Source organism: Rhagoletis pomonella, unplaced genomic scaffold, assembly GCF_013731165.1.
Source record: "Rhagoletis pomonella isolate Grant_MI unplaced genomic scaffold, Rhpom_1.0 Rhpom_scaffold_00005, whole genome shotgun sequence".
In the NCBI taxonomy this organism is placed as follows: domain Eukaryota; kingdom Metazoa; phylum Arthropoda; class Insecta; order Diptera; family Tephritidae; genus Rhagoletis; species Rhagoletis pomonella.
Window position 1 is genome coordinate 50,611,555 of NW_023458559.1, and position 27,350 is coordinate 50,638,904.

At 35.1% G+C, this 27,350-nt stretch overlaps 1 protein-coding gene across 3 annotated transcripts; it reads right to left on the reverse strand.

The window, feature by feature from the left end:
- Nucleotides 1-483: 483 nt before the first annotated feature.
- On the reverse strand, nucleotides 484-26,019 carry LOC118739152 (WD repeat-containing protein 26 homolog). Of its 3 annotated transcripts, none has more exons than XM_036470330.1 (4): nucleotides 25,934-26,019; nucleotides 18,592-19,994; nucleotides 2,994-3,946; nucleotides 484-2,839 (listed from the first exon to the last, which is right to left on the reverse strand). In XM_036470330.1, exons 2-4 carry the CDS (start codon nucleotides 19,123-19,125, stop codon nucleotides 2,356-2,358), a joined length of 1,971 nt encoding a protein of 656 aa, XP_036326223.1. In that variant the 5' UTR covers nucleotides 19,126-19,994; nucleotides 25,934-26,019; the 3' UTR covers nucleotides 484-2,355. The 3 variants fall into 3 exon arrangements, with proteins under 3 accessions (XP_036326223.1, XP_036326221.1, XP_036326222.1); XM_036470328.1 differs by having other exon boundaries at nucleotides 25,754-25,969; XM_036470329.1 differs by having other exon boundaries at nucleotides 25,632-25,969.
- Nucleotides 26,020-27,350: the final 1,331 nt, after the last annotated feature.

Here is a 27,350-nt window from a genome sequence, read left to right on the forward strand (position 1 = left end):
TCAAACTTTATTCTAATTATTTTCTTACATGCACATTTTACTAGCATAAATATTTATATAGTTGTTATTTTTATGTTTGAACCCGAAAGGCAGTAATATGTTATTGGCTTGTCTATAAAAGAATCTTCAAAATAAAGAGTAAAAAGCGAAGCCAATCAAACGCAGAGAACAATTTTAGACATCGAAACAACAGCATTGAATATTTGGCTTAATAATGCAACAGGCTATACAAATTTAAGGTACCATCCCCCTAATATTCACCCACTGCAAAAAAAAAAACGAATTGCCATACAAAAATTAAATGTATTACATAAAAGTAATTTATTTCCTTTTACATAATTGCGTAATTAAAAATGTTTGTTTATTTATATATGTAGGTCTAAAGTTTAGACTCTAAACACAAGAATGCATATAGTATGTACATATGTACATACATACTGACATACGCAATTGTCTCTTAAGATTGTTATTTTTACTGTACTGTATGAATGTATTTAGGGTTTGCTAGTCCTTTTTGATTTATTTACTATGATTTTATATAATATGTTCGCTTGGGTGCAGGAAATCGTATCTAATCATTTAATACATACTTAAGCTGTTGGTTATCTAAGCTTGGTATATTTTTTCAACAACGGCTGTGTGCTTTTCTTGCTTATATGTATGTTTATATGGATTCTATCTGTATAACTATTTGCCATTATTATTCTCTGATGCGTGTATGTATTTAGTTTTTGTATACGCTTATTAAATTTTCATACATATATATATATGTACATACATATGTATGTATTGGCTTAAGATCATTACTAATGCTATAATTATTGATTAAAAAACTAAAAAAGGGGAAATAGCACAGTCGAATGCGTGGCGCACAAAAGTAAGGATTATACATATTTCGTGAGTGAATTTCTTGACAAATTGGTTACACTCTTGTTTAAAAAATCTGTTTCTGTTTTCTGCATCAGTAAAAAAATAAAACGAGATATTATTTACAATTATTTAAAAAACGGCACATCAGTAGCATTGTTATAATCTAGCATGTGAGCTAAGGTAACTGTACTACCTAAATTGGTATTTTTAAATATTTATTCGCCGACACTATTTTTGTATGCCGTGTTTTGAGTTAAAAAGTATTCAAATTCGAAAGTAATAAAAAAATAACAAATATAGAAATCAGTTAAAAATAAAATTTGCATTAAAAATCGAAACAAGGCTTTGTATTGCATGTGGAGTGTTGGTGTTTTTCTTGTTTTAAAACATTTTTTGATTTTATTCAATAAAAAAAGTAATCAGGCAAATTCTGCAATTCACAAATTCAGTTTTTAAGGCAGGTTCTGGATTCCGAAAGAAAGTAGAAATAAACTCGGAAAGTGAGACGCAGAATCCTAAATGTTGAATTCAAGATGAGTTTTGTTAAAATTCACACGCAAGTGAATTGCAGAACCTGCCGGAAATATTTTTTTTTTTTCGTGCGTATGCAAATGTGAAGTATATTACAAGCAGTCACTTAATTTATCATTAGCACACAAATGACGATCTATTATATATAGTAGTTTGGTTTTCTTCTTCAAAACATAACATTTTTTAAAACACTTTTAGACTACATGTCCCAGTATATGCGCGCCACTGCAAAGCCCCTTTTCTCCCACTGCAGTGCTCAATTATTAATGTTGTTACTATAATTAACGCTTATCTTATACGTTACATATAAACCTTCGTTTTAATTGCTATAATTAATTTTTTCTTAATGTTTGTTTCTGTATCCAGCCGTTTATTTTTTCATCAATTAATCATATTTTTTTGTATTTTTTGCTTTATTTTTCAAACTAATTTATTGTTGTGGCGTGATTCTTTATATTTCTCCGTTAATAATTATTGTTGGTTTCATTTAACATATTTGTATCTCTATGTTCATGTTTTTTTTGTGGCCTTTACATGTATGTAGATAGTTAAGATTTAAAAAGAAAATTGGACTATTTTATTGCTGCTGTGTTTGCACGCTTACATTCTAATCCCACAAAAACTGCTGCTTCTTTCGTCGAATTACACTTTCGAACTTGATTTCGAAAAGTGTATAGCGTTGTTGGTATTTATTACAACACTGTCCTGTACATGAATACTTTATGCTTGCTGTTGCTGTTTCTTTTAGCTCCTTAACAAATATTTTCTTTGCCTTCCATTCAGCTCTACAGCATATTTTTGTTGTTGTTTGTCGATTGTAATTGTTGGTACTATTGTAATATTGGTATTGTAGTTTTTTTGTGTTTATCTACTTGGTTATGGCGACAACAACGGTGTGCTCCTCTATTGGTTATCGCTGTTATGACGTGTATATGTGCATTTGTGTGTGTTGAATTACGATGTCATGTTCCACGACGATGATGATGAACAAGATGAACAGTCATCACTCTCGGGTGTTGCATTGGCACTGTGTGATTTTGGGCCCCAAATGCGTACTGTGGCATCATCACTGGCCGATGCCAAAAGGGACGGATACACAGGATTCCAGGAAACACAATTTACTGTTTTTGTGTGACCAGCCAGCTTGCCCAATGGCTCTTCACGTCGTATATGCCAAATACATACCAATTTATCCTCACTACCGCTCGCCACAAAACTCTCATTTACACCACCAAAGCATGAGTGTATGGCAAATTTGCTCTGACGAATTCCTTGAAACCGACGTACCAGGCACTTGTCCTCCAAATCCCATAGATGCAAGCCTTGGCTGGAAATATTGAGCAGTGCCAAACGATCTGCGGAGTTCACGGTAAAAGTCATGATCGGGTGCGGTTCTTTGAGTATGTCGAAATCTGTACCCGGATCTTCAAAATTATAGCTGTAAAAAGAAGGGAGACAAACTAATTAACATTACTTGAAGAAAAATTCGAACGAAGCTTAATCATTTTTTAAATTTGGTTTCTTTTACAATATTTAAATACGACAAAGATACATGCACCACTCAATGCTGAAAAGTGTACACTACTACTAACCCTCTGATACGATAATGACTATCGGATGCTATTATAGTCTTATTGTCTGCGCGGTAGGCCACGCTATTGATGCGCACACCTTCCCACGTATTGAGAATCGTTCCACTCAGGTCGCACAAATAGAATTGTCCCTTTTGACCGCCGCAAACGAAGCGTGTACCATCGCGATTGAAAGCACCACACGATAGACTGTCATCCACCGATTGAGACATCTTTAATACCAGCTTGCCATCTTCTACATTCCATATACAAATTTCGGGTGTATCATCGGGTCCACCCACTAATAAGAGTTTCGAATCGGGACTCCAGCTAACAAAAGCCACACTTATATTCGATTGACCTTCGAGTATGCGACGATGCTTTAATGTCAACTTATATGGATCTACATCCCATATAATGACTGTGGAATCTTTGCTGCCAGTAGCAAGTTTCAAGCCATCTGGCGAGAATTTACAATACCAAACTTCATCGCAGTGATCAGTGAGTACCTGTATGGTCTGCATGGGAAAGCCATCGGTATCGCAGGTGTGATCACTGAGCAATGATACACTCTGTAGATTTGTTTTAAAGGCCATATCGTGGAAATCGCAATGTTTCGATTGCAATTCAACTGCTTGTTGTAGTAGGTGGCGTAAACGGCGTGGTGGCATCATAACCGATGGTGGTAGGAATGCTTGCAGTCGGTCCATGACCACAGCACGTGATAATATACCTTTGCCTTCCCATTTGGCGCGTTGATAGAGATCGTGATTATTCGAACACATCATATATGAGGAAAGTTGATGGACGCGAGACGTGTTGTGCTGTAGCGGTGTTAGCTCATTGCGCAACACATGTAAGGCATCCAATGGACAACCATCGTCCAAAAATTCCAAGTACTTTTGCTCTAATAATAAAAATTTCATTTCGATGATAGTCGACGGCTTGCCATTGTCAATGAGTGGTTCAAGCTCCTGTAGAGAAAAAAATATGGGCAAACAATAAATTATAATTCGAAATTAGGAAGATTAGAGGTTTTCATCAATTTAAAATCGGCAATGTTGTTGTAACAGGATAAAAATTACGCAAAAGCCTTGTGGAATGCAGCAAGAGTGACTGTCTTTGGACAAATATAATAATAATAAATAAATATGTACACAGTGATGGTCATATAATTAATTTTTCTAGAACTTCTGCTTACAAATTTTGGAATTTTGATGGTAATTTTTTTTATTTGTCGAATTTTTATAAAACTTGTACAAGGTTTGAATCTTCGAATTCAAGCCTTTCGTTGTGAAATAAACTATTTAAAAGAAAAAACATTAAATTAAAATAAAGAAAAAATAAATCGTCCAAACTTGTAAAGAAGTAGTGTCCCTAATATTTGACCACCAACGTATATATGTATAATCCGTAATTAATGTAGAAAATAAGTTCGTTATAAATTTTTTTTAACTCACTGCGCGGAATTCATGTTTGTTTCAGTTAGGATATTTTTCACTGTATTCCGTCTAAGAGATATATGTATTTCTTACATACAGTGACGAGCAAAACTGTAACATGGTGTAACACTTTTTATTTCAGCCGCCGCTATCTTTCCAAGTTCTAACGACTTTCATACTTCTGTTGCATATTCTTATTGGCACACCAGTACTTCCTCTCTCATAACGATTTGAAGTCAATCCAACAAGTATAATAAAACCAGCAGACAAAAATGTAAATTAAGGCAAATGTTACAGTTTTGCACTCATATATTTTTAATAACTTTTTGACAATTTTCACGGCAAAAAAAAATTATTAAAACAATGTTCAGTATACTTTTACGTTTTTTAGTTCCTGTTTGCAATTTGGCATACCTAATGTGTATCTCTGTAAAAATTCTGGAGGTATAGCCTCACATATACAGATGCGTGCAACTAATTAGCAACGAAATTCAAAACGATATTGCTTGCAAATTATTTATTTATTTATTTATCTTTATATTTTATATATAAAGTGCAAGTTTCAAGTCGCAAAAAATTACCGTTGATTTTTTAGAATTTTTTTTGTCGAGGGTGTTGCGGGTTTTTTTCCATGTAAAAAAGTATTTTGATCATGTGTTATATGGAAGAAAATGCGCAACACCCACCACAAAAAAAATTCTAAAATTGAATGGGCTACAAAACTGCATACCCGAAAATTTTCTAAATATCCTAATTAAAAATTTTAAAATTTTGATGACAATTTTTTGAAGTTTGATTAATTTTTTTGCAATTTGTGCAAGCTTTGCAACTTTTGTTATTGTGGTTTCTGAAATAGATTGAAATATATTTTAAATGAAAATTATTAAAAATAAATAAATAAACATAATTTGCAAGCAATATCGTTTTGAATTTCGTTGCTAATTTAGTTGCACGCATCTGTATATGTAATTGGTTTGCATTCAAAGCTCATGTACTCCATTGGACGGACTTGGATACTTAAAAAGCTGCACATTTAGTTGATTTCGCAAATTCTCGATGGGATCCATGTCCGCGGATTGTGGAGGTCATTTCAAATTAGCAAATTTTTGCTTTTGTATCCAGTCTTTGCGAACATGTACATTTTTGAAATACAACCCCAAACTATTATTGACCGACCACTGTAATTCACAGTTTGTTTCACATGATGCGCTTAGGCTTAATTATTGGGGTTTTGATCCAATACCATGTCCGGCCATCTGATTGAAAGCGATTAATTTAGTCTTGTCAGACCAAATAACCTTCAATTAAATCTTAAAAATGTGTTTTTTATTATTGCATTCTGTAGGGCCTAACATATTCCAATAGGCAACGGTCCGGTTTTCAAGCGATGCAGCAAAATGCTACCACTCTCGCACATCAAAATGGTTTTTTCTTCTTTTATGCTGCCTTTGCGCTCAATTTGGCAATTATTCGCCTCGCTGTCTACTGAGTTACGGGGGTGGTCCCAAAAGTACCCGGCCTAATCAAAAGATGGCGGTAGTTGTTTGATAAAAATCTCTGTGTTATAAAGTACATACACAATCTATAAAGCATATGTTGCAAGTTTGAAGACGCCACGTTGTTTAGTATATGCTTGGCAGCCGTCAATAGTGAACGTTTTCAGTGAATTTGTGAAAATGGCGAAAATTGGTCATCGTTATGTGATACAATACTTTTATTTGAAAGGCCTCAGGCCATCCAATATAAAGCTGAAATAGATTCTACTTTTGGGCGGGTCTGCCCCTTCGTTTACAACAGTAAAATATTGGGTAGCAGAGTTTAAACGAGGCCGTAGGAGCTGCCAAGACGAGCATCGCAGTGGTCGACCAAATGAGGTGACGACTCCAGAAATGGTGAAGAAAATCAACAAAGCGGTAATGGATGATCGTCGACTGAAAGTGCGCGAGCTAGCAGATATAGGGGGCATTTCAAAAAGTACGGTACATAGCATATTATCTGAAGATTTGGAAATGAGAAAACTGTGTCCAAGATGGCTGCCGCATTTGCTCACACTCGACCAAAAACAGTGTCGTGAAAAGGTTTCAATTGAGTGTTTAGCGAATTAATGAATTAATGTTTAAATTGCTACCTCATGCACCCTATTCGCCAGATTTAGCCCCCTCGGACTATTTTCTGTTCCCCAGCTTCAAAAAATGGCTCCGTGGTCAAAGATTTTCTAACGATGAAGCAATGATGTCGGCAGTTAATGGCTATTTTGAGGAGCAAGACAGTTCTTATTATAAAAGAGGTATCGAACTTAGTTAGCATGGCTGGAAAAAGTGTATAGAGCTGAAAGCAGATTATGTTGAAAAATAAATATACTTTTTCCCAAAATTTTTGTGTTTTCTTTGTTAGGTCGGGTACTTCTGGGACCACGCCCGTACATTAAATTTTAATATCTTAAAGCGCTTCTGTAATAGGGGCTGCAGCGCTACTTGCTACTAAGTTCGCAAGATATCGGACCGTAATATTTTTTGATAAACTTCCTTTGCCCTTAGTAGCACTAAAGGCTATTTTTTTTTATCTGTCTTAACATTTTCATGTAGCAAACTCTACAATTTTTTCCACTTTTCTTGCGGTCGCGGCTTTCCGCAGTAAATCAATTATTTACATTTATGCTTCCTGATTAAACATACTATCTACTGGTGACCCCTTTTTGAATAAATTACAATACATCTGCCTTCCAACAAGTAGTGGAACCAGAAATATTAAGTAAAAAATGCGTTTATTGTATCTTAGGGGAAGAAATTAAGCATTTTGTCTTACACTCTCTAAAATACTTCTATTGCAGATACGAGGTTAAGGCAGAAACGGGACACGATTTGCCTTAATTTACATTTCTGTCTGCTGGTTTTATTATTGTTGTTGGATTGACTTCAAATCGTTATGAGAGAGGGGGTATGGGTGTACCAATAAGAATATACAACAAAAGTATGACAGTCGTTAGAACTTGGAAAGATAGCGGTGGCGGAAATAAAAAGCGTTACACCATGTTACAGTTTTGCTCGCCACTATATGTACATATTAGGTGCAATCCCGTATTCCTCGGACTCGGACTAGTAAAACTGTCAAAAAATAAAAATTCGCTCAGAGCGAGAGTAACATTGAAAAGTACGGGATCGCGTTCTAGTAAAAAATGGTAACTTCTGTCAACTTCAACATAACCTCCAAATTTTGGTTGTAAATTTGTGCTTATTTTGTATGTAAACACACTCAGCTCACACATGTAAATAACCAAAAATACTTTCAAATCCATTAGAATCCACTTAAACAAGTAATTAAATACTTTGCAACATGAATTAGCAGAGTGCACTTTTCTTTTGTTTACAATTTGGTTGCCAAACACACTACAGCTGATCGTTTGACACATTTACCAGAATTTACCAGCAAAAAATTCTCGGACTAAAACTGGTAACTTCTGGCAGAGAGAGAGCCGTATTTACTCTCTTTTTTGTCCTCTCAATAGTCAGAGAACCGAGTACGGGATCGATTTCCAGTAAAATCTGACTGATTCTGACTAGTCCGGACTCGTACGGGATCGCAACTATTAGGTTCTTTCCCGTACGCAACGCGGGATCCCGAGGGTGTTCAAAATAACCCAGAAATCATTCCCGTACTCAACAAAATGGGTAATAGAGAGCGAAAATTGGAACTTGTTGGATCGTAAGTGTCTTCTTCTTCCTGCCCGAAACAACACGGACTTTTTCTCCGGGTAAAAATTGATAAAGCGTCAAAGTGCATATCAGCTGTTTTGTGTTTACATGTTGCCTGCATTTACTTGGTGCTTTTAGGGAATAGTGAATGTAATTTCAATCTTAATATTCTTAAAATCAAATTTGTGAAACAAAAATTCAATTTCCAAGAGTTTGCATTTAAGTGACAAAAACAAAAACAACGCGAATTAACTGCTTCTCAAGTTCTGGGCACGAAATGTGGTTTTTTGCGTTCCCGTACTTCTGGATTCCATTTTTAAGGGCAAACTTTTCGCTTATTCTCTAATTACCGGATCCGGTCCGGATTGTTAGGGAAAGAACCTATTGTCACCCTAATTCCCAAAAGCCCTAACACACTTTTTTCACAGATTTTGGTAGATGTATTAAAATGCACCTTCAATAAAAATTTTAAAGTGTTAGTAGATAGATAGATAAATGTGTTAGAGGATGTGCACTGCGACCTTAGATCTATTGTGCCCTCTGAGCTCATCAAAACACCCCATCCAGTCCTAGTGCTGTGATGAAACCAAGCAGTTTCGAGGGCTGTAGAGAGTGAATGTCTGAAGCCTCCGGTCACAACTTTTCCAGGTGTGTTTGCCTATTCTGTAATAAATCTCAAATTAGTCTTGTTGAGTGTAATTAGTTCTCTGGATCTTCTGGGATTATAATTTCCTAGAAGTTCTTTCGCCTGACTTAGTCCAGACGTTTTATTCCATTGTATTCTACCTGGATGTCGTTCTTCTACTCTTAACGCTTCCCTGATAAAGGGAGGACCAACTGCAAGGAAGGGTTCTTGTCCTATGTGTTGAGTGGCTGCTGCTTCTCTAGCGAGTCTGTCAGCCTCCTCGTTGCCCTGTATGCCTTTGTGGCCCGGGACCCCCACCAGTAGTAGTGTGCTGTTTTGCCACAGGGTGTTTAATCGTGCCACTCGCGATTTAATATCACATGACGATATGGCTTTTGATGCTGGCTGACTGTCGCTGCAGATAACTATATGCTGCAGTCTTGCTTGTCTCTGCAGAATCATTTCCGCACAAACACTTATAGCGTAAACCTCCGCTGGAAATATACTGGGGTAGTTTCCCAGGGTGATGGAGATATTAGCCCTAGGGCCAAATATTCCTGCTCCTATCCCTTCGTCGGTTTTTGAGCCATCTGTGAACCATCTTTGGGTGTGAGCCCTGAATATGTTCTCTAAGATTGTCTTATTCCAGGTCGCTTTGTTGCCTAGCTCGATCCTGGATTTTTTCTCAAAGATTGTCGTTGTCATCCCTGTTGACTTGGGAGATAGGGAAAGTGTTAGTACCAAAAATGACGGAGTTACATACCACTTTTTAAAAAGCACTACCTATTTTTGATTCTCTTTTTATAATGGTTTTTGCTTCTCCCGTAAAATAAAAAATTTGTTGGTTAGGGCCTTTGTGAATGAAGGTAACGATATGTACAGTATCGTTCATATCTATAGCATGCCATTTCAAAGTGATATTGTGTGCCACTTATGTTTATTTATTTTTAATAATTTTCAATTAAAATATAGATCTTTCTCTAATAAAACCCAAATAAACCCAAGTTTAACAATTTGTAGAAAACTACAAAAAAGTGCAACAAATTTTCACCCCAATTTCAAACTTTTTTCTCCGAAGTGTTAGAATTTTTTTGAATGCACAGTTTTATAGCCCAATCAATTTTAGTCTGATAAGGTGCAAATTTCAAGTGGCTAAAAGTTACCGTTGATTTTTTAGAATTTTTTCGCCAAATTGTTGCGGATTTCTTCCATATACAAATAAATTGAGTTTATTCGTTATATGGAAGTCAATGGGACAAAAAAAATTCTAAAAAAGGAACGGTAATTTGTAGCCACTTGAAATTTGCACATTATCAGACTAAAAAACTGTGTACTCAAAAAATGTCTAACACTTCCGAGAAAAAAGTTTGAAATTTAGGTGAACATTTGTTGCACTTATTTGTAGTTTTCCACAAATTGTTAAACTTGGGTTTATATGGTATTTGTCTGAGAATGAACTACATTTTAATTGAAAATTCTTAATAACAAATAAATCATTAATAGGCGCAAACAATTTCAATTTGAAATGGCGTGCTATAGATATGACCGATGCCGTATGTATAATTCAAGGTTAGGTTTTGGCGATATTTTTTCCACTTAACTCCTTAATATTTTATACATCTTTTTCAATTTAGTGGGCTCGTCGATTCGCCATTAACACTCTAAAATGAGGAATAAACACAGGCATTCAAACCTACGATTATCTAGCATTATAAAGTTTTACTGATAACGTAGTAGTGATAGTTTGTGTATAGTGATTTCACTGATGTACATACATATGTTTGTATAAATACCTCAAAAGCTTAGGAGGGAACGGAAAAACAAAAATTATAAACACAACAAAGTATGTATGTCCATAAGGGTGGTCCTTAAATGTAGAAAGCGATCATATCTATAGCACGCCATTTCAAAGTGAAATTGTTTGCCACTATTAAAGATTTATTTGTTTTTAAGAATTTTCAATTAAAGTGTAGTTCATTCGCAGACAAACCCCATATAAACCCAAGTTTAACAATTTGTAGAAAACTACAAAAAAGTGCAACAAATTTGCACCTCCAATATAAACCGAATTTTTCACACTGCATATCTCTGGAAGCGTTCGTGGTATAGTACTGAAACTTGGTTTGGAAATATATGAAATCAATCACATGGTCATGGAAAAAAATTGGGGCTATTGGACAAAGGGGCATGGCACCTCTATCTATAAACCCAAGTTTAACAATTTGTAGAAAACTACAAAAAAGTGCAACAAATTTTCACCTCCAATATAAACCGAATTTTTCACACTGCATATCTCTGGAAGTGTTCATGGTAAAGTACTCGAACATGGTATGGAGATATATGAAATCAATCCCATACTCTTAGAGAAATTTGGGGCTATTTTAGTTACTTAAAATCACGAACGTGAACTGTTAGTGAAAATGTTGGGCCAAAATGTGTCTGCTAGTTTTTTTTTAAGTCCAGCTCATTATGTAACAAGCACCATATAAATCCACATTTTAAACTCTGTTCAAAAATTACAATAAGTTAATAGTAAAAATATATATTTTTAAAGCAGGCTTTCTAAATATGAACGAAATCGGACCATAAATACTGGTTTACCAAATATATCGACTCGTGCCCATTCAATTTTAGTAGGTTAAAGTGCAAATTTCAAGACGCTATTTCTATCGCGTTGATTTTGAATAATTTTTCTTGGCTGACGGTGTTGTGCATTTTCTTCCACATAAAGTATGCTCGATAGTACTCAAATTTTATTTTTATATGGTAGAAAACGCCTAGCAGCGTCAGAAAAAAATAAATAAAAACCAGCGCGATTTTTTAGCGTTTTAAAATTTGCACTTTAACCTACTAAAATTTTATAGGCATACCCAAACTTTTTCTAAGAATTCTGAATAAAAAAAGTTTGAAATTTTTGGGTGATCTGGTAAAATTTGATGAATATTTATAACTTTTGACTTATTTTGAAATGTGGATTTATATGGTGCTTGTTATAAATACGTTAGACTTTTATAAACAATATTAAATATCGCATAAATAAAATAAATATAGCCAAAACTGGTCAAAATAAAAAGTTTCTATTATTCCTTCCACCCCTGTATGTATAAATGTGTGCATGTACATACATTAATTAAATATTTAATTGATTTCTTATAAGAATGGGTCTGACGGTACTAAAGCGAGAAAGAAAGGTGAATGAGCAAAGAAGCAATACCATATTGAGAGCGCAATCCCGACAAATCTTTCAAGGTTATGACTCCAAATCATTATATTTCCTTTTGTTACACATTTATATGCGATTTTATTTATTTATTTTTTTGAATAATTAACAGCTGCGGAAAAATTTAGACTGTAATTGTTTTTAAAAAATAATTAAAAGATGCCCTATGCCATGCATGAAATGGTAGAACAAACACGAAACATGTCAACTGCTGTTTTCAATTGAAATGAAATGACGGTAATTGAAACGTGTACTTACAAATGCTTACAAATACATATCGTCGCCTGGGTAAAGGATTGTCGTATGTTAATTTCGGTAGGTTGTGGTTGTGGTAGGTTCGCGAAGATAGATTTTCTCCAAAGTCTCTGAAAATGTTACTAGTTCACAAAACTCTTAAATTATTTAATTTTTAACGTTTATTGTTAATTAGTTTTGAGTTTAGTAAAATTTTGTCGTAAGCGCCATTTGTCCACAATTTGGCAGCCACTTTGTATGAAATACGACAAAATGTGATCAAAATTTCTACTAAATTAATATCAATATCTCGGAAACTAAAGGAGATATACAAAAATGGAGAACACCATTTCTAAAATATTGATTAGTTTAATATGACTGCATCACTAACTAAATTTTTACTAAATTATCGAAAAAATTGTAGTCAATATCTCGAAAACTAGAGGAGATATCTAAAAACTGATAACACCAATCGAAAGACCTTATTTCAAAATATATAACTGCGTCTAGAACTAAAAATCCTCAAAATGGTGCTTACGACAATATTTTACCCAGTCGACGATATATGTATGTACATACGCATGTACTATGACCCTGCAAAGAATCAAATGTATGTACATACATATGTATACTTCATTCAATGCTATTCATTTCGTGACTGTGTAATGCTGACCACTAGCGATGCGTGCTTAGAAGGAACAACAGATAACTAGTTCAAACGCGATGAATTTTGTGTCAGTTTCCACTGGCAGCGACGTGATTGCGTATGTACTATCACAAAATACGGTAGTTTAGTGCAAGGCTGTGGACAGCTTAATTAACTTCACGGAAATACATAACTAAGTTTAGCGTTATATGTTTTTAGCCAAAAAAAGTGGCTAGTAATGCTTCTACAATAATAGGTGCGTTCGACAAGTCAAAAATGTGTAATAGTTTTTCCAAATTTTTACTGGATGGCGTTCGATAACGTTCATTTTGTACTGGCAAAATTTTAGTTAGCAAAAATTATCCAACACGAAAACATATGATCACAAAACATATGGTTGCAATTTTTGTAAACAAACAAAATTGCATCTTCCGAGTTTTGGTATTTATATGCTTTTTGGCTGCCTGCTATGTGACTTTATGATAGCGCCAACTAGTTTTTACTTCTAGAAATGTTCCTGGCGAACATTAAACGTTCACTTTCCTTTTTTCTTCTATGGAGGCAACATGAATTTCAGTTTGTTTACAAATAAAACATAAACAAATCAGCTGGTGTGTCTTCTTCTTCCGGTTTTTGCAAGTAATGGCTAATTTCCTGTTCGTTTACTTTTTTGCTTTTTCACCTATTTGGGAGAGAATTTTCGCTTACTCTCTTGATTTTGATTGTTGGCTGGTGTTGGCTAATTTTGTTATCGAACGCAACTAATGAAAATACGGTCAGCAGCAAGCAAACAACATGTTTGTAAGCACACCACAATATTTATTGCGTAAAATAAAAGAAAAATCAAATCAAAACCTAAAATTTTCAAAACACTAAAATGTATAGGTTCTGCATGAGTTAACGCTATAAACATAAAAAAGTGCATCATAACACATACATAGTACATATTTTTCGTATGTATAGAAATACATATCGTCGTTTAAAGTACAAAACCGCGTATCAACAAAATGCAAAACCGCATATCAAGATAATAGTTGCGTTTTTTTACTCATTTCCAGTAAAATCCAGTAAAAGTTTTTACGAATTTTCATGTTTTGGCGTTTTCGTACGCAAAAACTTGCAAAGTAGGGGAAATTGAGAGAGCGAAAAATGACAGCTGAAGTTGCAAGTTTTTACTGGATTTTACTGGATAAATTTTTACTTGTAAGAATTTGCCAGTACGAAAAACAGCTGATCGCATGTTGCCGGATGAAATTTAAACTAATAAGGAAACTGTTTGTGACTTTTTATTGTGGAAATTCACAAAATAAACATATTTAAATATAAAATATATTGTTTTATTAGGAATATGCTGCGAATAAACAACCAATTAATCAGCTGTTCATGAAACTTGCAAATTATTACTGGAAAAGCGTTCACGTACTTTTTTGTAAATTTTTTCTATGAGAGCGAATTTTTAGAAATTAAGTTACTGGAGAGTTGCTGGCAAGTTACTGCATAATTTGTAAAAAAACACAACTAATAAGAGTGTTCGCTATGCAAAAAACTTGTACAAGTTGGTACCAATTGTTACCAAATCGTGTTCGTTTAGCCAAAAACCCAGTAAAACTTGCAAGGAGAGAGCACAATTTTGACATTTCATTTGGAGGGGAAGTTGCAAATTCGTGCTGGGAAAATTTTTGCCAGTAAGAATTTGCAAGCAGGATGGTGGCACACGGTTGCATTTTTGTCAACATTAATTTGAATCAACAAGTTCGTTAAATTAAAAATGAACAATCTTGTTGCGATTTACTAATGAAAGAAGTAGGTAAATATTTGTTTATTCAATTAATATAATTAATTCCAAACATTTGAAAGGTACTCGGCTGAAAAAGCTGTATTCGTAATCGGAACGCACTCGGCACCACTGTCGATATAGGAAATCCGACAGTGACTTCCACAAAGAAATTGAAGCGTATGTTGAAGAAAGTCAGAATAAGAGGAAATATAGGTATAGGTCCTGTTTTGGTTTCTACCTGAAATAATTTAAAAAATTTATTATGCTCGAAATGCAACCGTGGACGACAGCTGGCAGTGAAGCTTGCAAATGTTTGCTAATTCCTGTTCGCGCAAAACTTAGTACATAAGTTTCTCTCTTTGGGAGAGTAGGTACCTTATTCTCTGAATTTTGTTACTGGCTAATTCTTACTGGCATTTGCATAGTGAACAGAACTAATGCAAAACCGCGTATGTGAGGCTGCATAAATTATTTATTAGAGAGTAAGAACACTCATATTTCAAAATGGTTCTCTTATTTATTAAGCAATCGCAGTATATTTCAGGACGAATGGATAAGGATTGAGCCAAAAGCTTGTGTGAGCAAATCCAATTTTTGGCAGCAAATGTCAGTTACGCGGTTATGCAGAATGACGATACGCGGTTTTGTACTTTAAACGACGATATGCATGTATGTAACCTTGTAATAATGTAAATATATATATATATATACTTAAATAGAGAAACTTGCTTAAGATGCCGAAAAGAGCTTAAAAATAATACACAAAGGGAAAAAATGAGAACAAAGCTTTTAAAATTGAGCAATGTATAAATAAAAAGTAATAAATAAAAGAATAACAAATAATAATCAAAAGCAATATCGTCAATAAATTCGCTGAGGAAAAAAGTATGTACACACTAGAGCTGATGATTTGACTCGGGTAATGAGCTACCCGGGTATCCGGGCACCCGAAAAAATGTGGGAAAGGAAAATTTAAACGCATTTTGTGTTCCTTAGTAGTTTACGTGAGTTTTTCAAAATGAATATAGGAATTCTTATTAGAAATGTACGCTGTATTCCTGACCCTGTAAGCCGGACTCTTTACGTGACTTTTGAAGAAGTTGTAACACATCCACGTCTTTCAGTTTTATTATTATAAAAACTTGCAAACTTTCGGTAATCAGCCAGACCCATCCGGTGGGTCAAGCATCCCCCGAACACCCTTCAAGTGTATATGCACAGTTGTGCTTATGTAAGTAAGTTTCGAACTTTTTGCAAACTTTGGAGCGTCTAGCATAAGTTACTGCCGGCGAGAAGTGTCTGGCAATAATTAATATTGCATTTAAAATATTAGAAAAAGGTTAAATAAGAAGCTTTATGTCGCATTACCAGGGTTACCGACATACATATATGTATATACTACCCGGGTATCATCAGCCCTAGTACACGCAATGCTTGCTGACTGAATCAACTCTTATTCGAACTTTAAATGTATGTCATGAACTGGTCTGAACTTGACTACTACAAATCATCTGAAGTTTTTATAGCCGCATCACAACATCTGCTTAGTGGTTTCTTGTCGATAACAATGTCAGTAGCAGTAGTATACTTTACCACAGTAACAAAAATTAAAACAAAAAAAAGATCTGTAAAAGTGGTTTTCAATAAAGCAAATCCGAATATACATAAGGAGTAAAAACTAACAATAATTTTGATGTTCCAATTGAAAAGTCATGATAAAAATATTACAATGTAATGTTTTAACCATGCTTCATGTTACTTTTTCATGTTGTGTACATTTAGGCCCATCGGATTTTTATTTAGAGCATTTTCGCGACGAAAATTTAGCGAAGCGATTGTCAGAACGTCACTGCTGGCCAGATTTGTAGACGTATTGTTGATCTTTCGGCAATATTTCACATTATTTCTGACCTGAAATCGATGATTTTCAAGTTTTTGTTTTTATCGGATAGGACTAACTATGCTTATTATATGGCTTTGGACCGCTGAAACGAATACAGTTGTGTTGAAGAAAATGCGCAGCACCTGCGACAAAAGAATATCTCAAAAATCAAGGGTAATTTTTAGCGACATGAAACCTACACTTTATGCATTTTCGCGACTTCTGTATGAAAAAAAAAAAATAAAAAATCGATTCTTGTGGTTTTTATAAATAAATAAAATCGTCGAAACGTCGGGTATACTTATTTTTGACGCTCACTGTGTAAATGAATTCGCCTTGTTTTAAATTTTTTATATTTTTTGTATATATAGTCAACTGTTATTATCGTTTCTACCTTGTTGAATATACCTTGTTAAAGCATTATATGTATATCTTAATAGCTACATGAATGTAAATGCGCAACAACAAAAACAACATACACAAACTCCAATTTTTATTTTAGTGTGCAGCGATGTCTTTACTCGCTTTACACACTAGCTACTCTCACTTCTCCTACAACAATTTAATAGTATAACAAAGCTAAATATGGGCACATTGACCCGATATGTATGGTAATCAGCTGCTATTATGGGTACTTTTGATTTGAATGAGTATGCATGTATGTAAAAGTACAATCGCTTGTGCTGTTTCTTTGTTTCAATAGACATAGGCATTTCTACTGCGCATTTAACACCCGCCCCTCATCCACTAACACTTCCACTCCACTGGAATAACACAAACGTATCATCAAGAAGTTTGTCATGCGTAGACAGGCAAGCTGGGCTAACTTCTAGACGAAATAGAAATGCAAAAAATATATAAATATACATATATGTACGTAAAATTAAATGCAGCAAGTCAAGAAGTCAGCTGCTCTAAGGCGAGACATTGTTTACACGGGAATGCACATTTAATGTACATACATAAACACATATGTATAATTGCATTGGAAAAATAGATTTCCTCTGAGAGAGCGCACCACTGAATACTCAAATCAAAATTCATATGATTCCCAATCAAATGTGCTGTTAAAAGAAACGAAAAGGAATGGAATCACTTAAATAAAATTCAAATCTTTCATTCTTCAACACCTGACAAAATCGGATGGATTGGGTGAATCAGTCACTATACATACTGCATTGGAGGCCGAATATGTGTAAGCGATTTATTTTTGTTGGCATGCGAGTGTGGGTTCTTTGTGCATCTTTTATTCGATTGCTTTGTTTTGCTACAGTTTGCTTTGGTTTTGGTTTACTTTAATTTTCCATTTTTGTAAGAATACATATACATATGTATGTATAAAGACACAAAGTCAGCCAGTCATGATGTAGTGAGCGCGCGCATCGCCAAAAGCTTTTACAGAGCAAATCGAAACGAAAATTTGTTGAAGTAGAAGTCTATTGCTCTCCAGCAAGAGCTGTCCATCGATTTACTCTCATTGGTAGAAATGCTTAACAAATTCAATGACATGATATTTGGTTTTAGCTTTATTTAGTTTTGTTTTGGCTGCTTTAGTGGAATGTAAACAACAACACAAAAGGAGAGCATGCGAACAATGTACCTACATAGCTGGCAGCTACTAGCCGCATGCACATACGTATTGATGCGTGCTTGCAGTATATGTGCCTGTATCAAATGTATATATAGATATGTATGTAGGTACTACTTGTTTAAAAAGACCATGCAAACGTTAATACTTGAGCAGGGTGGAAATAGAAAGAGGGGGGAGTATGTTAGAGTGCGTTGTACGTTGTCTCTACTAGTGCTAGATGATAGCGCAACTAACTGGTACGTAGGTACGTAGAGAAGACATCATTGTTGTATTTATGAATATTATTACAATAAATGACTTGATATTAAAATTACAATGTACTGATTTTAAGTTTTATCAAATATTTCGTCACAATAAAATTTGCATTTGTGTTTTTGTGTAACGTAATATTCTAAAAAATTACGAGAAAGGGAACGCACCACTACTGTGCAAATGTGAATGTTTGCACATGCCTATATATATGTACGTGCTAAGAACTTTGCCCATAACAACTTCGCTTCGTTCACTCACCTTCAAATCGGCATCTGCCTTTCCCCACTCGCCCGACAAGACATGCTCCCGAAACTTCGAGGCAGCTGGATGCTCCAAATAGCAACCCGATTCGGTCATTAAGGTTTTTACCGATTTGTCTAAACCAATGTCTTGCAAGTATTGACCAATCAACCGAATAATCTCTTGATTAGTTTTGTCCAAGTGAAAATTGTGATTGGCGACGGCCACGATCGATTGATCATGATTGTTTTGTGCATCTAAGGTGCCACTTTCATTGTTGTCCGAAAAGCCATTATGTTTTGTGTCGTGTCCATTTGACGTTGAAGTCGATGAATTTGCCGAATTGGACACATTGACCAGCGGATCGCCGCCAGCAGGTCCCAGAGTACTACTACCACCACCACCACCATCAGCTGCCGAATTAGCTGATGATGAATTGCCAACCGGAGCGGCACCGGAAGCCGATACGGACGCGGAACCCGTACCCGTACCCGTACCCGAACCCGACGAGGACGCGCTCGATGATGAGGGATTCAAAGCCGAGTTTTGCATTTTCGTTGTTTCGTTACCACTATTGGAATTAGTACTTTGTTCAAATACTTCAATGTTACGATCAACGACAGCGCCACTGACGGCGTCCACAACACTATCACTGCTAATTGGTGAGTTTCTTGTTGTATTTTCTTGTGTATTCTCAATTGTTTCAGTATTTACGCAATTACTATTTTTTGGTTCACCTCTATTTTGCTTCTCACGGGTATTTTGATTTTGATTTAATCGCTGCTGTTGTGCCGCTCGTGAAGTCGACGCTGTTTCTGCGTCAATAGACACACTCGTACTGAGACAATTGCTGCTAGGTGCTCCTGCTGCTGCTGCGGCGATTCCGGTCGTCGTTATTGAAGCTCCCGCTGCGGCTGCTGCTGTTGATCCTCCTGCTGAACGTCGTCCTTTTTTGCGCGGCGGCTGGTCCTCGGAAGAGGCACCAGTTGCAGCAGCCTTCTTGTTATTTCTATCAATTTTGAGTCTCTTTACTTACACACACGTCAACAAAACACTCTCGTCGCGCGAAAACGCTCTCGTTCAGGCGCTCTGGTCCGCAAGCTTTTGCAGTTGCTGCTACTGCTGCTGTTGAGACGTGATTGCTAACCTCTCTGCTTAAACGTCTTTGGAGCTCTACCTGCCTGAAGATGGTTGCGATAGAGAACTTTTGTTGTGTTTTAGTTTTCCACTCAGCAGAGCTCCAACATTCTACAAACAACGGAGTAAGTCTGCTATGGCAGCTGCTGTGTCGCGCTGTGGTCTGCTTCACAAAATCAACTACTTAATAGACGTTGTATATGTGTATGACTGTTGTCTTCCTATTATTGGTTAGTATGACGGTATTGTGTGCTATAACAACACACCAGCACAACTCGATGAAGCTGATAACAGAAGAGAAAATATAAAAAAATGTTAGACAAATATCAAAAGAGTTGAATTTTCAATAATTATAATTCATTTTTTGTATAATGTATTCAAACCCGGATCGAAAAATAACTTGCGGATACTTCAGGGAAGAGAAATTCGACTAAAGTCAACGTATACTATGGAAAATTGAAAAATCTTTTACATGAGTTCGTATTTTCGCACGTTTAATAATAAAGAGAATTAATTTAAAATTTTAATTTTGTGGAAAAACGCTATAGGTAGTTGGTACCTATACAAAAAACCATATGGACACATACAGTCAGTCAATAAAGTTTAGGTACAGCGAATATTTTACAATACCGTCAACTACTTTTTAAATATTTTATTTTTCGCTATTTTTTTATAAAATTTTAGTTAATTCTAAGACAAAACCCCCAAATCAGAGTTCCAAACCTTGTGCAAAATTAAAGAAAATTCCGCAAAATTTCATTCAAATATTGCACTTTTTATTTGCACTATTTAGAACAAAGTTGAGTACGCAGTTTTTTAGCCCATTCAATTTTGGTACAACAAAGTGCTACTTTGAGGTAGCTAGGACTTACCATTGATTTTTAGCAATTTTTTTGTAAAAGTTGTCGCTCATTTTCTCCATATAAAATAATGTTCGATAATTTTTTTATATGGAAAAAATGTTCGACACCTTCAAGAAACAAATTTAGCAAAAATCAATGGTAAGTCCTAGCTTCCTCATATTTGCACTTTATTATACTAAAATTGAATGGCCTAATGTACTCAACTTTTTTCTAGATAGCGTAAATAAAAAGGGCAATATTTGAAAGAAATTTTGCGGAATTTTATTTAATTTTGCACAAGGTTTGAAACTCTGATTATTGGGGTTTTTGGTGTAGAATTAACCATATTTTTATGAAAAATCAGCGAAAAATAAAATATTTAAAAAATAGTTGCCCGTATTGTAAAAAATTCGCGGTACCTAAATTTTTTCGACTGACTGTACCTCAGCCAAAGAATTATATGTGCAACATGTTTTTTCTCATTTTCGCTCTATGAGAAAAGGTACAACTTTTTGTTGTATGCAATTATAATAACCCTTAGGTCTTTAGTATTTTCCATATGTTAAGTTGATATTCGATTATAATTATAATATATATGTATATTCAATAGTAAAAAGTGCAAAATGAGTTATCCAGCTTCCGACCTCTGAAGTATCAAACAATGTTCACCAGAAAACTACACTAATGCCTACGTGGTAAAGACATAAATATTTAAAAGCTATTTTCATAATCAAAACCGTTTTATTATTTACTCATGTTACATTATGGCGCATAATATCCCGTGGCATTGAACTACTTGAAGAAGAGCCCGGAAATAGGAGAGGAATGAATTTCGGTGGAATGAAATGTAGCTAAATAACTGCTAAAGTAAACAGACAGCAGAATATAATCAGGAGTTCCCTTAAAAATCCCGTGCACTATGGAAATAATAAGCTTGGCGGCCCTACACAAACCTCCAACAGTGGCCTAACGACATATCCAAAGGTTAGCTATGTATGTATATATATTTGAATATCTCTGTCACAAGTAAAAGTGTCTAATAAAAAATAAACAGATTTGGTACTTAGGTTGAAGAAATAAATAGCTGAACACACAGCCCACTCTATAGCACGAAAATGCGTTTTTAGCATTTAAAAAAAATACAAACTTTGTAGGAAGAATTGAGAAACGATATATTTAGTGATGAAAAAAATTTCAATGTAGTTGATCCAGATGCCCACCATAACTATTGGAGTCATTTGGCTTCCATGGTAAACCTGCCCTTGGGAAAGAAACTCTCATTTAAAGTAAGAAACGTATAGCTTTGGAAAAATATAAAATCCTTTCACTTTGAGAAAAATTAATATCCAGAAGTAGAAACATTCTTTGTGCACCAAGTTCACAAGTTTTTCGGACATTTCCACCGACGATATTTGGAAATTCCAGCGGGGAAACGTTGTTATATACACCGTGCGAACAACAAAATCGTTATTCAAGGAATGAATGACCTTCTTTTAGAGTATCTAGCTTCAAATATGGGCTTCAATTCCACTGAGGATTTATAAGATTTACTCCTCAAGAAGATTTTGTACTTATTCAAAACAGAATGATACCGTTTTGATACTTAAATATAGCAAATTTCACAAATATTCTTCTTCTATAATCAAAATTTTACAAAAAAATTTTGTAGTCGCTACAACAACAACAAATAAAATTTTGCATTAGAAATAAAGACCAAAACCCACAAATAAAATTGTCTTTAAACCTTTACTTAAAATATTCGATAACCTACAACTTGTTTCTTTGCACATATAAATATTTTATTTATTTGTTTAATTATCTACCGGACAGTCCTCGCAGATAAGCAGGAAAACTATACAAAAATTAGTCATAATATTTATAGATACAGGATAACAACATATGAGAAAATTATTTGAAAACAAAATAATCATTAATATCAATTTTAAAACGTTCTCTACATGAGTAAAGATCGACATAATTACAAATAGAGTAACATAGACAAATGCACCTATGAATGTGCTCATTTTTAGCAAATTTCGTTTTACGCATTGGTATGTAAAAAATGTTTTTTTCTCTTACATACCTCTCCGGCGCATAAAAAGGTAGAAGCAAAAGTAGTTCTGGGGAATCAATTTTGTTATCGTATATATCTTTGATGAAAACAATACCACAAATTTTTCTCCTATTAGCAAGGTATTTTAAATTCAGAATTCTGCATCTCAGTTCGTAAGATGGCATAGATTCATAAGAAAACATGTGTCGAAGGGAAATTTATTAAATCGCCTCTGAGCTCTTTCTATGCGGTCAGATTGAGTGACAAAATCTGAATCCCAAATAATGCACGCGTATTCCAAAATAGATCTCACCAAGCATGTGTCAAGACTTTTAAGTGTGAGTGGATCTAAAAAGTCCTTTCGAGTTTTGTTTGTGAAAACCCAATTTAGAGTTAGCCGCACAGACTACATGTTTTCTGTGAAAATCGAAGTTTAGTTTCGAGTCTTAGTACACACCTAAATCTCTGACGATTAAAGCGCTCACAGTCTTTAAAAGTGTAATTGTACTTTATACTGGCATTTTTACAAGAAAATGTAATAATGTTGAACTTTGAGAAGTTCAAAGAAAGACCGTTGCAAATACACCAATTTATCAGCGATGATATGTCTTGCTGTAGTCTAACACAGTCGTCTAAGTTCTTTACTCGATAGTATAGTTTCAAATAGTCGGCGTACATCAAACAGCTGCAAAGTTTCAAAGTTTGGCTGATGTCATTTATAAATATTGAAAAAAGCAAGGGGCCCAAATGACTTCCCTGCGGAGCCCCTGATGTGACTGTTATAGGTTTAGAGAGGTTGTTGCCAATTTTTACCACCAATTTTCTGTCTTTTAGGTAAGACTAAAGCCATTTTCACAAAGTCCGTGTACAAAGTGTCCACTTGTTCACCCTCCTTCATCGCATTGACCACGAAATTTAGGAATATGGCGAGATTTTTATTGGTGGATCTGCCCGGGTAAAAACCATGCCAATGATTAAATGCCCCAAAGAGCTGGTTGTTTACAATTTTATCCAGCAGCTTTGGAATGATAGACAGTTTTACAATGGCACGATAGTTTCCAACTATATTTCGTAGGCCCGACTTATAAAATGAGGAGATAAATGAAGTTATCCACTCGTCAAGGAAGTAACCATTTTCTATCTATCTAACAATTTTCAAGGGATTTACTGAAAATTTTAGTAAGGGGCAGATAAAGAAAGCCTTCACAATTCCTTAGAAACAAAGGCGGCAGAAGGTCATATCCTGCTCCTTTTGAAACATCTAAATCTACAAGCGATTCGAGAACTTGCTCTTTAGTGACAGTAAACTGAAACTGAAATGAGCGAAAAGTTCACAAGATTCTTGTGTTGCGGAAGCGACGGAGTCCCTAAATGTCATGGATTTCGGGATGCCATTAACTTTTCATTTTGAGTTAAAAAAGAACGAAAATGATTTAGGGTTAACTTTAATATTAGTCTCTAGCGAATTAATATATTTGTCGTATACAAATTTTGATAAGCATTCAAATTCTTTTCTACGCTGGACAAACTTTTTTTTATTTTCGATAGAACCAGTTTCTCTAAATTTTTTTATGCGCATTATTCCGCTGATTTTTCAGTCTTAGTATTTCTTTCGTGTACCACGAAGATATCTTATTTTTATAGGTTGGAACGTATAAATAAAAATATTTACATAATGGTACAATTAAGTTATCTTGTAAATACTACAATTATAAAAAAAAATAGCAAAGATCTGTTATTAGTTTTTCATTTAACTAGTTGAAGTTGAAATATTGCACATATAATTCATTGACTGGAGTACATATATTTGGCAATTTTGGGGAGTTTAGTTGGTAGACTAAACACATCCCCAAAAATGTAAATTGTGAATTATCTTTATTGTTAAACGAGGAATTTGATTCAACCAAATGTTTTAAAAGTATGTATGTAGGAAGGAACTTAGTAAGTACGGACCTTAATACCTTTTCAGTAACGAGATTTGTTATATTGGATATCTACCATTCGGAATCAAAGCATGAATGCTACGCATTAATTTTTAATATGTACATATGTACATACATACCTACGTATATAGGATACTATCCCTTAATCTATGCAATGAAAGAAATATATGTACATATGTAGATACATTTATATGTAGATTTATATCTAGGCATATACAGTCAGCGTCAAAAATATGAATACCCTGACGTTTTGGTGATTTTCTTTATTTATATTTTCCATGCCGACTTTTTTTTTATAAAAATATAGTTCATCCTAGAGACAAATTTTGGGGGTTGAAAGCCCACCTAGATAATTACCCTAAAATTTAATGGGCTACAAAACTGCATACCCAAAAACCTTCTAGGAAATGGAATTGAAAAGTTGAAAATTTTTATGATAATTTTGCTGTTTAACTAACTATATTTTTATATAAAAAATAAGAAAAATTTGCAATGGAAAATATAAATAAAACAACGTCAGGGAATTAATATTTTTGACGCTGACTGTATGTAACTAAATAGTACAAAACCGCGTATCAACAAAATGCATTTTTTATAAACAAAAAAAAAACTAAATATGCGCTTTACTTAATTTACACTTTCACCAGAACATCAAGTGTTTATCGCATAAGCACTTACATACAGACATACATATTATGTACAAATGCAGGTATGCATATGCTGCAATTTCATATTTTGGTTTTTATTTCACATCTTCAAAAACTTTTTAACATACGAGTGAAGTTCTTGAGGCTATAATTAATTGATAGTTGTTTACGTTGGCCTGCAGCTGGCTATTTTAAAGCATCACAGCTACACTTACAAGCATATGTAGAGGTAATAACTCATTATTACATATGTATATGCTTACAAGCAAGCAATCTTTTTCTTCGCTGTCACAGCATAAAAATTTTTCACATTTAACAAGAGCTCCAATACGATTTCTACTTTTTTACTTCCTGTTATTTATTACTTCTACACAACTAGCCCCTCCTCGAGCACTATTTCTACTTATACGCATACATATTTATTATATTCGATCACCTCAATTTCAATGTTTTATTTCATATGCTTTTTCCTGCTTCTTTTCTTTTGTCTTCTCCAAGTGCAATGGAAGTTTTTTTCTTCCTTTTCCACTTTTTCTGTAGCCCAATTGGTACACTTACAAAATGGTTTTTTTCATCCTATGTTCATGTTTTTCGTATAATTATTCAATGAATTATAATTATTTAAATATTTTACTATCGATATTTGATATTTTTCAGCACAAATATACAAGTTTAACATTAAAAAATTGCGAAAAACCGATGACGAAACAAAGAACTACTATTTTTTCTTCTGCTCACCACTATTCCTTCTAGTGTTGGCTAAACATCGATAGCCTATCGATAATATCGATTGCTTGGGCACTATTAGTTTATCGATAGGTCAAAAGACCAATCGTTGAAACTATCGGTTGCTACGAAGAATAAATTTGCTGTACTATTCATTAATAAAAAACCAAAGTTTTTTTAACTCATTGGTAACTCTTCAACAAACTTGCTTTCTCTCTTATCTTATGTGCGATTTGAAATAACGTAAACGTCCGTAAATTCAAGAAATTCTCTTTATAAAACGGGGTTCAAATCGAAATCCGACGCAGATATAGCTGTAAGCTTACTACGAAAAGAATACAGTTCGATAATTGCAAGCAAATTACTTAATAAAAACCAAGACAAGATAACAGTAAAAAATACTATCTCGGCATCATTCTCACGACCGCCGGTTATACGTACTGGAATGACTCGGGTTTCGGCGATCTAACCCCGTTTAGGTCGGCGAAGTATCTCAGAAGTTATTCGTCCATGCTAGATATTCTTCTGCTCAGGGCTGGCATCGAGTCAAACCCAGGGCCAGAACCCTACACCTGCTGTGTATGCCAGAGACGACTACACAACAACTCCACCTCTGTCAAGTGCAATGCTTGCGACAAGTCACCTCAGAGTTTGCTCAGAACTACGGACCCATCGGCAGTGGACCACATCATATGTGGCCCCCTGCTGCTCAAACAGAGCAGCATTCACGGCTAACCCAAGTCCACCTGAGCAGCTCAACACAAAACCCACAGCACCACAAAACATCAACACACGTTCCCACGACAGCCGGTTCTACGTACCGGAATGACTCGGGTTTTACCCGACCAAGGGCTGTTGTTTCGGCGGTCTAACCCCGTTTAGGTCGGCGAAGTATCTCAGAAGTTGTTCGTCCATAGGGCTACATTCGCTACGTATTCTTCTGCTCAGGGCAGTCAAACCCAGGGCCAGAAACCTACACCTGCTGTGTATGCCAGAGACGACTACACCACAACTTCACCTCAGTCAAGTGCAATGCTTGCGTTTGTGGCCCCCTGCTGCTCAAATAGAGCAGCCTCCACGGTTAACCCCAGTCCACCTGAGCTCCTCCAAACAAACACTACAGCACAACAACATAACAACACAATAGACGACACCACAACCACGACAGACCACAGAACATACACAACCGCACCACCACCATCGCGCCGCCGCCAGCAACTCTTGGTTACTCCTACAATCTGCACGGTATGTCAGACCAGGATATTCCGTAATGTGACATCAGTCAAGTGCAACACCTGCCTTGGCTGGTGCCACTTTAGGGCATGTTCAGGTCTGCGCACCTCTCGAGATTGGACCGTGTTGCGCTGCACGGTCGCAAATCCCAACTGCGACGCCACCCACCACCACCACAGGGCGGCAACCACCACAG

Excerpts from the sequence above, each read along its gene's own strand:
- LOC118739152 (XM_036470330.1), bottom strand. The coding sequence starts at position 19,125 with ATGCAAAACTCGGCTTTGAATCCCTCATCATCGAGCGCGTCCTCGTCG. Across the intron at positions 3,947-18,591 it reads AGGCAGATGCCGATTTGAAG|GAGCTTGAACCACTCATTGA; the intron begins GTGAGTGAACGA and ends TTTTCTCTACAG. Across the intron at positions 2,840-2,993 it reads AGTCATTATCGTATCAGAGG|CTATAATTTTGAAGATCCGG; the intron begins GTTAGTAGTAGT and ends TTCTTTTTACAG.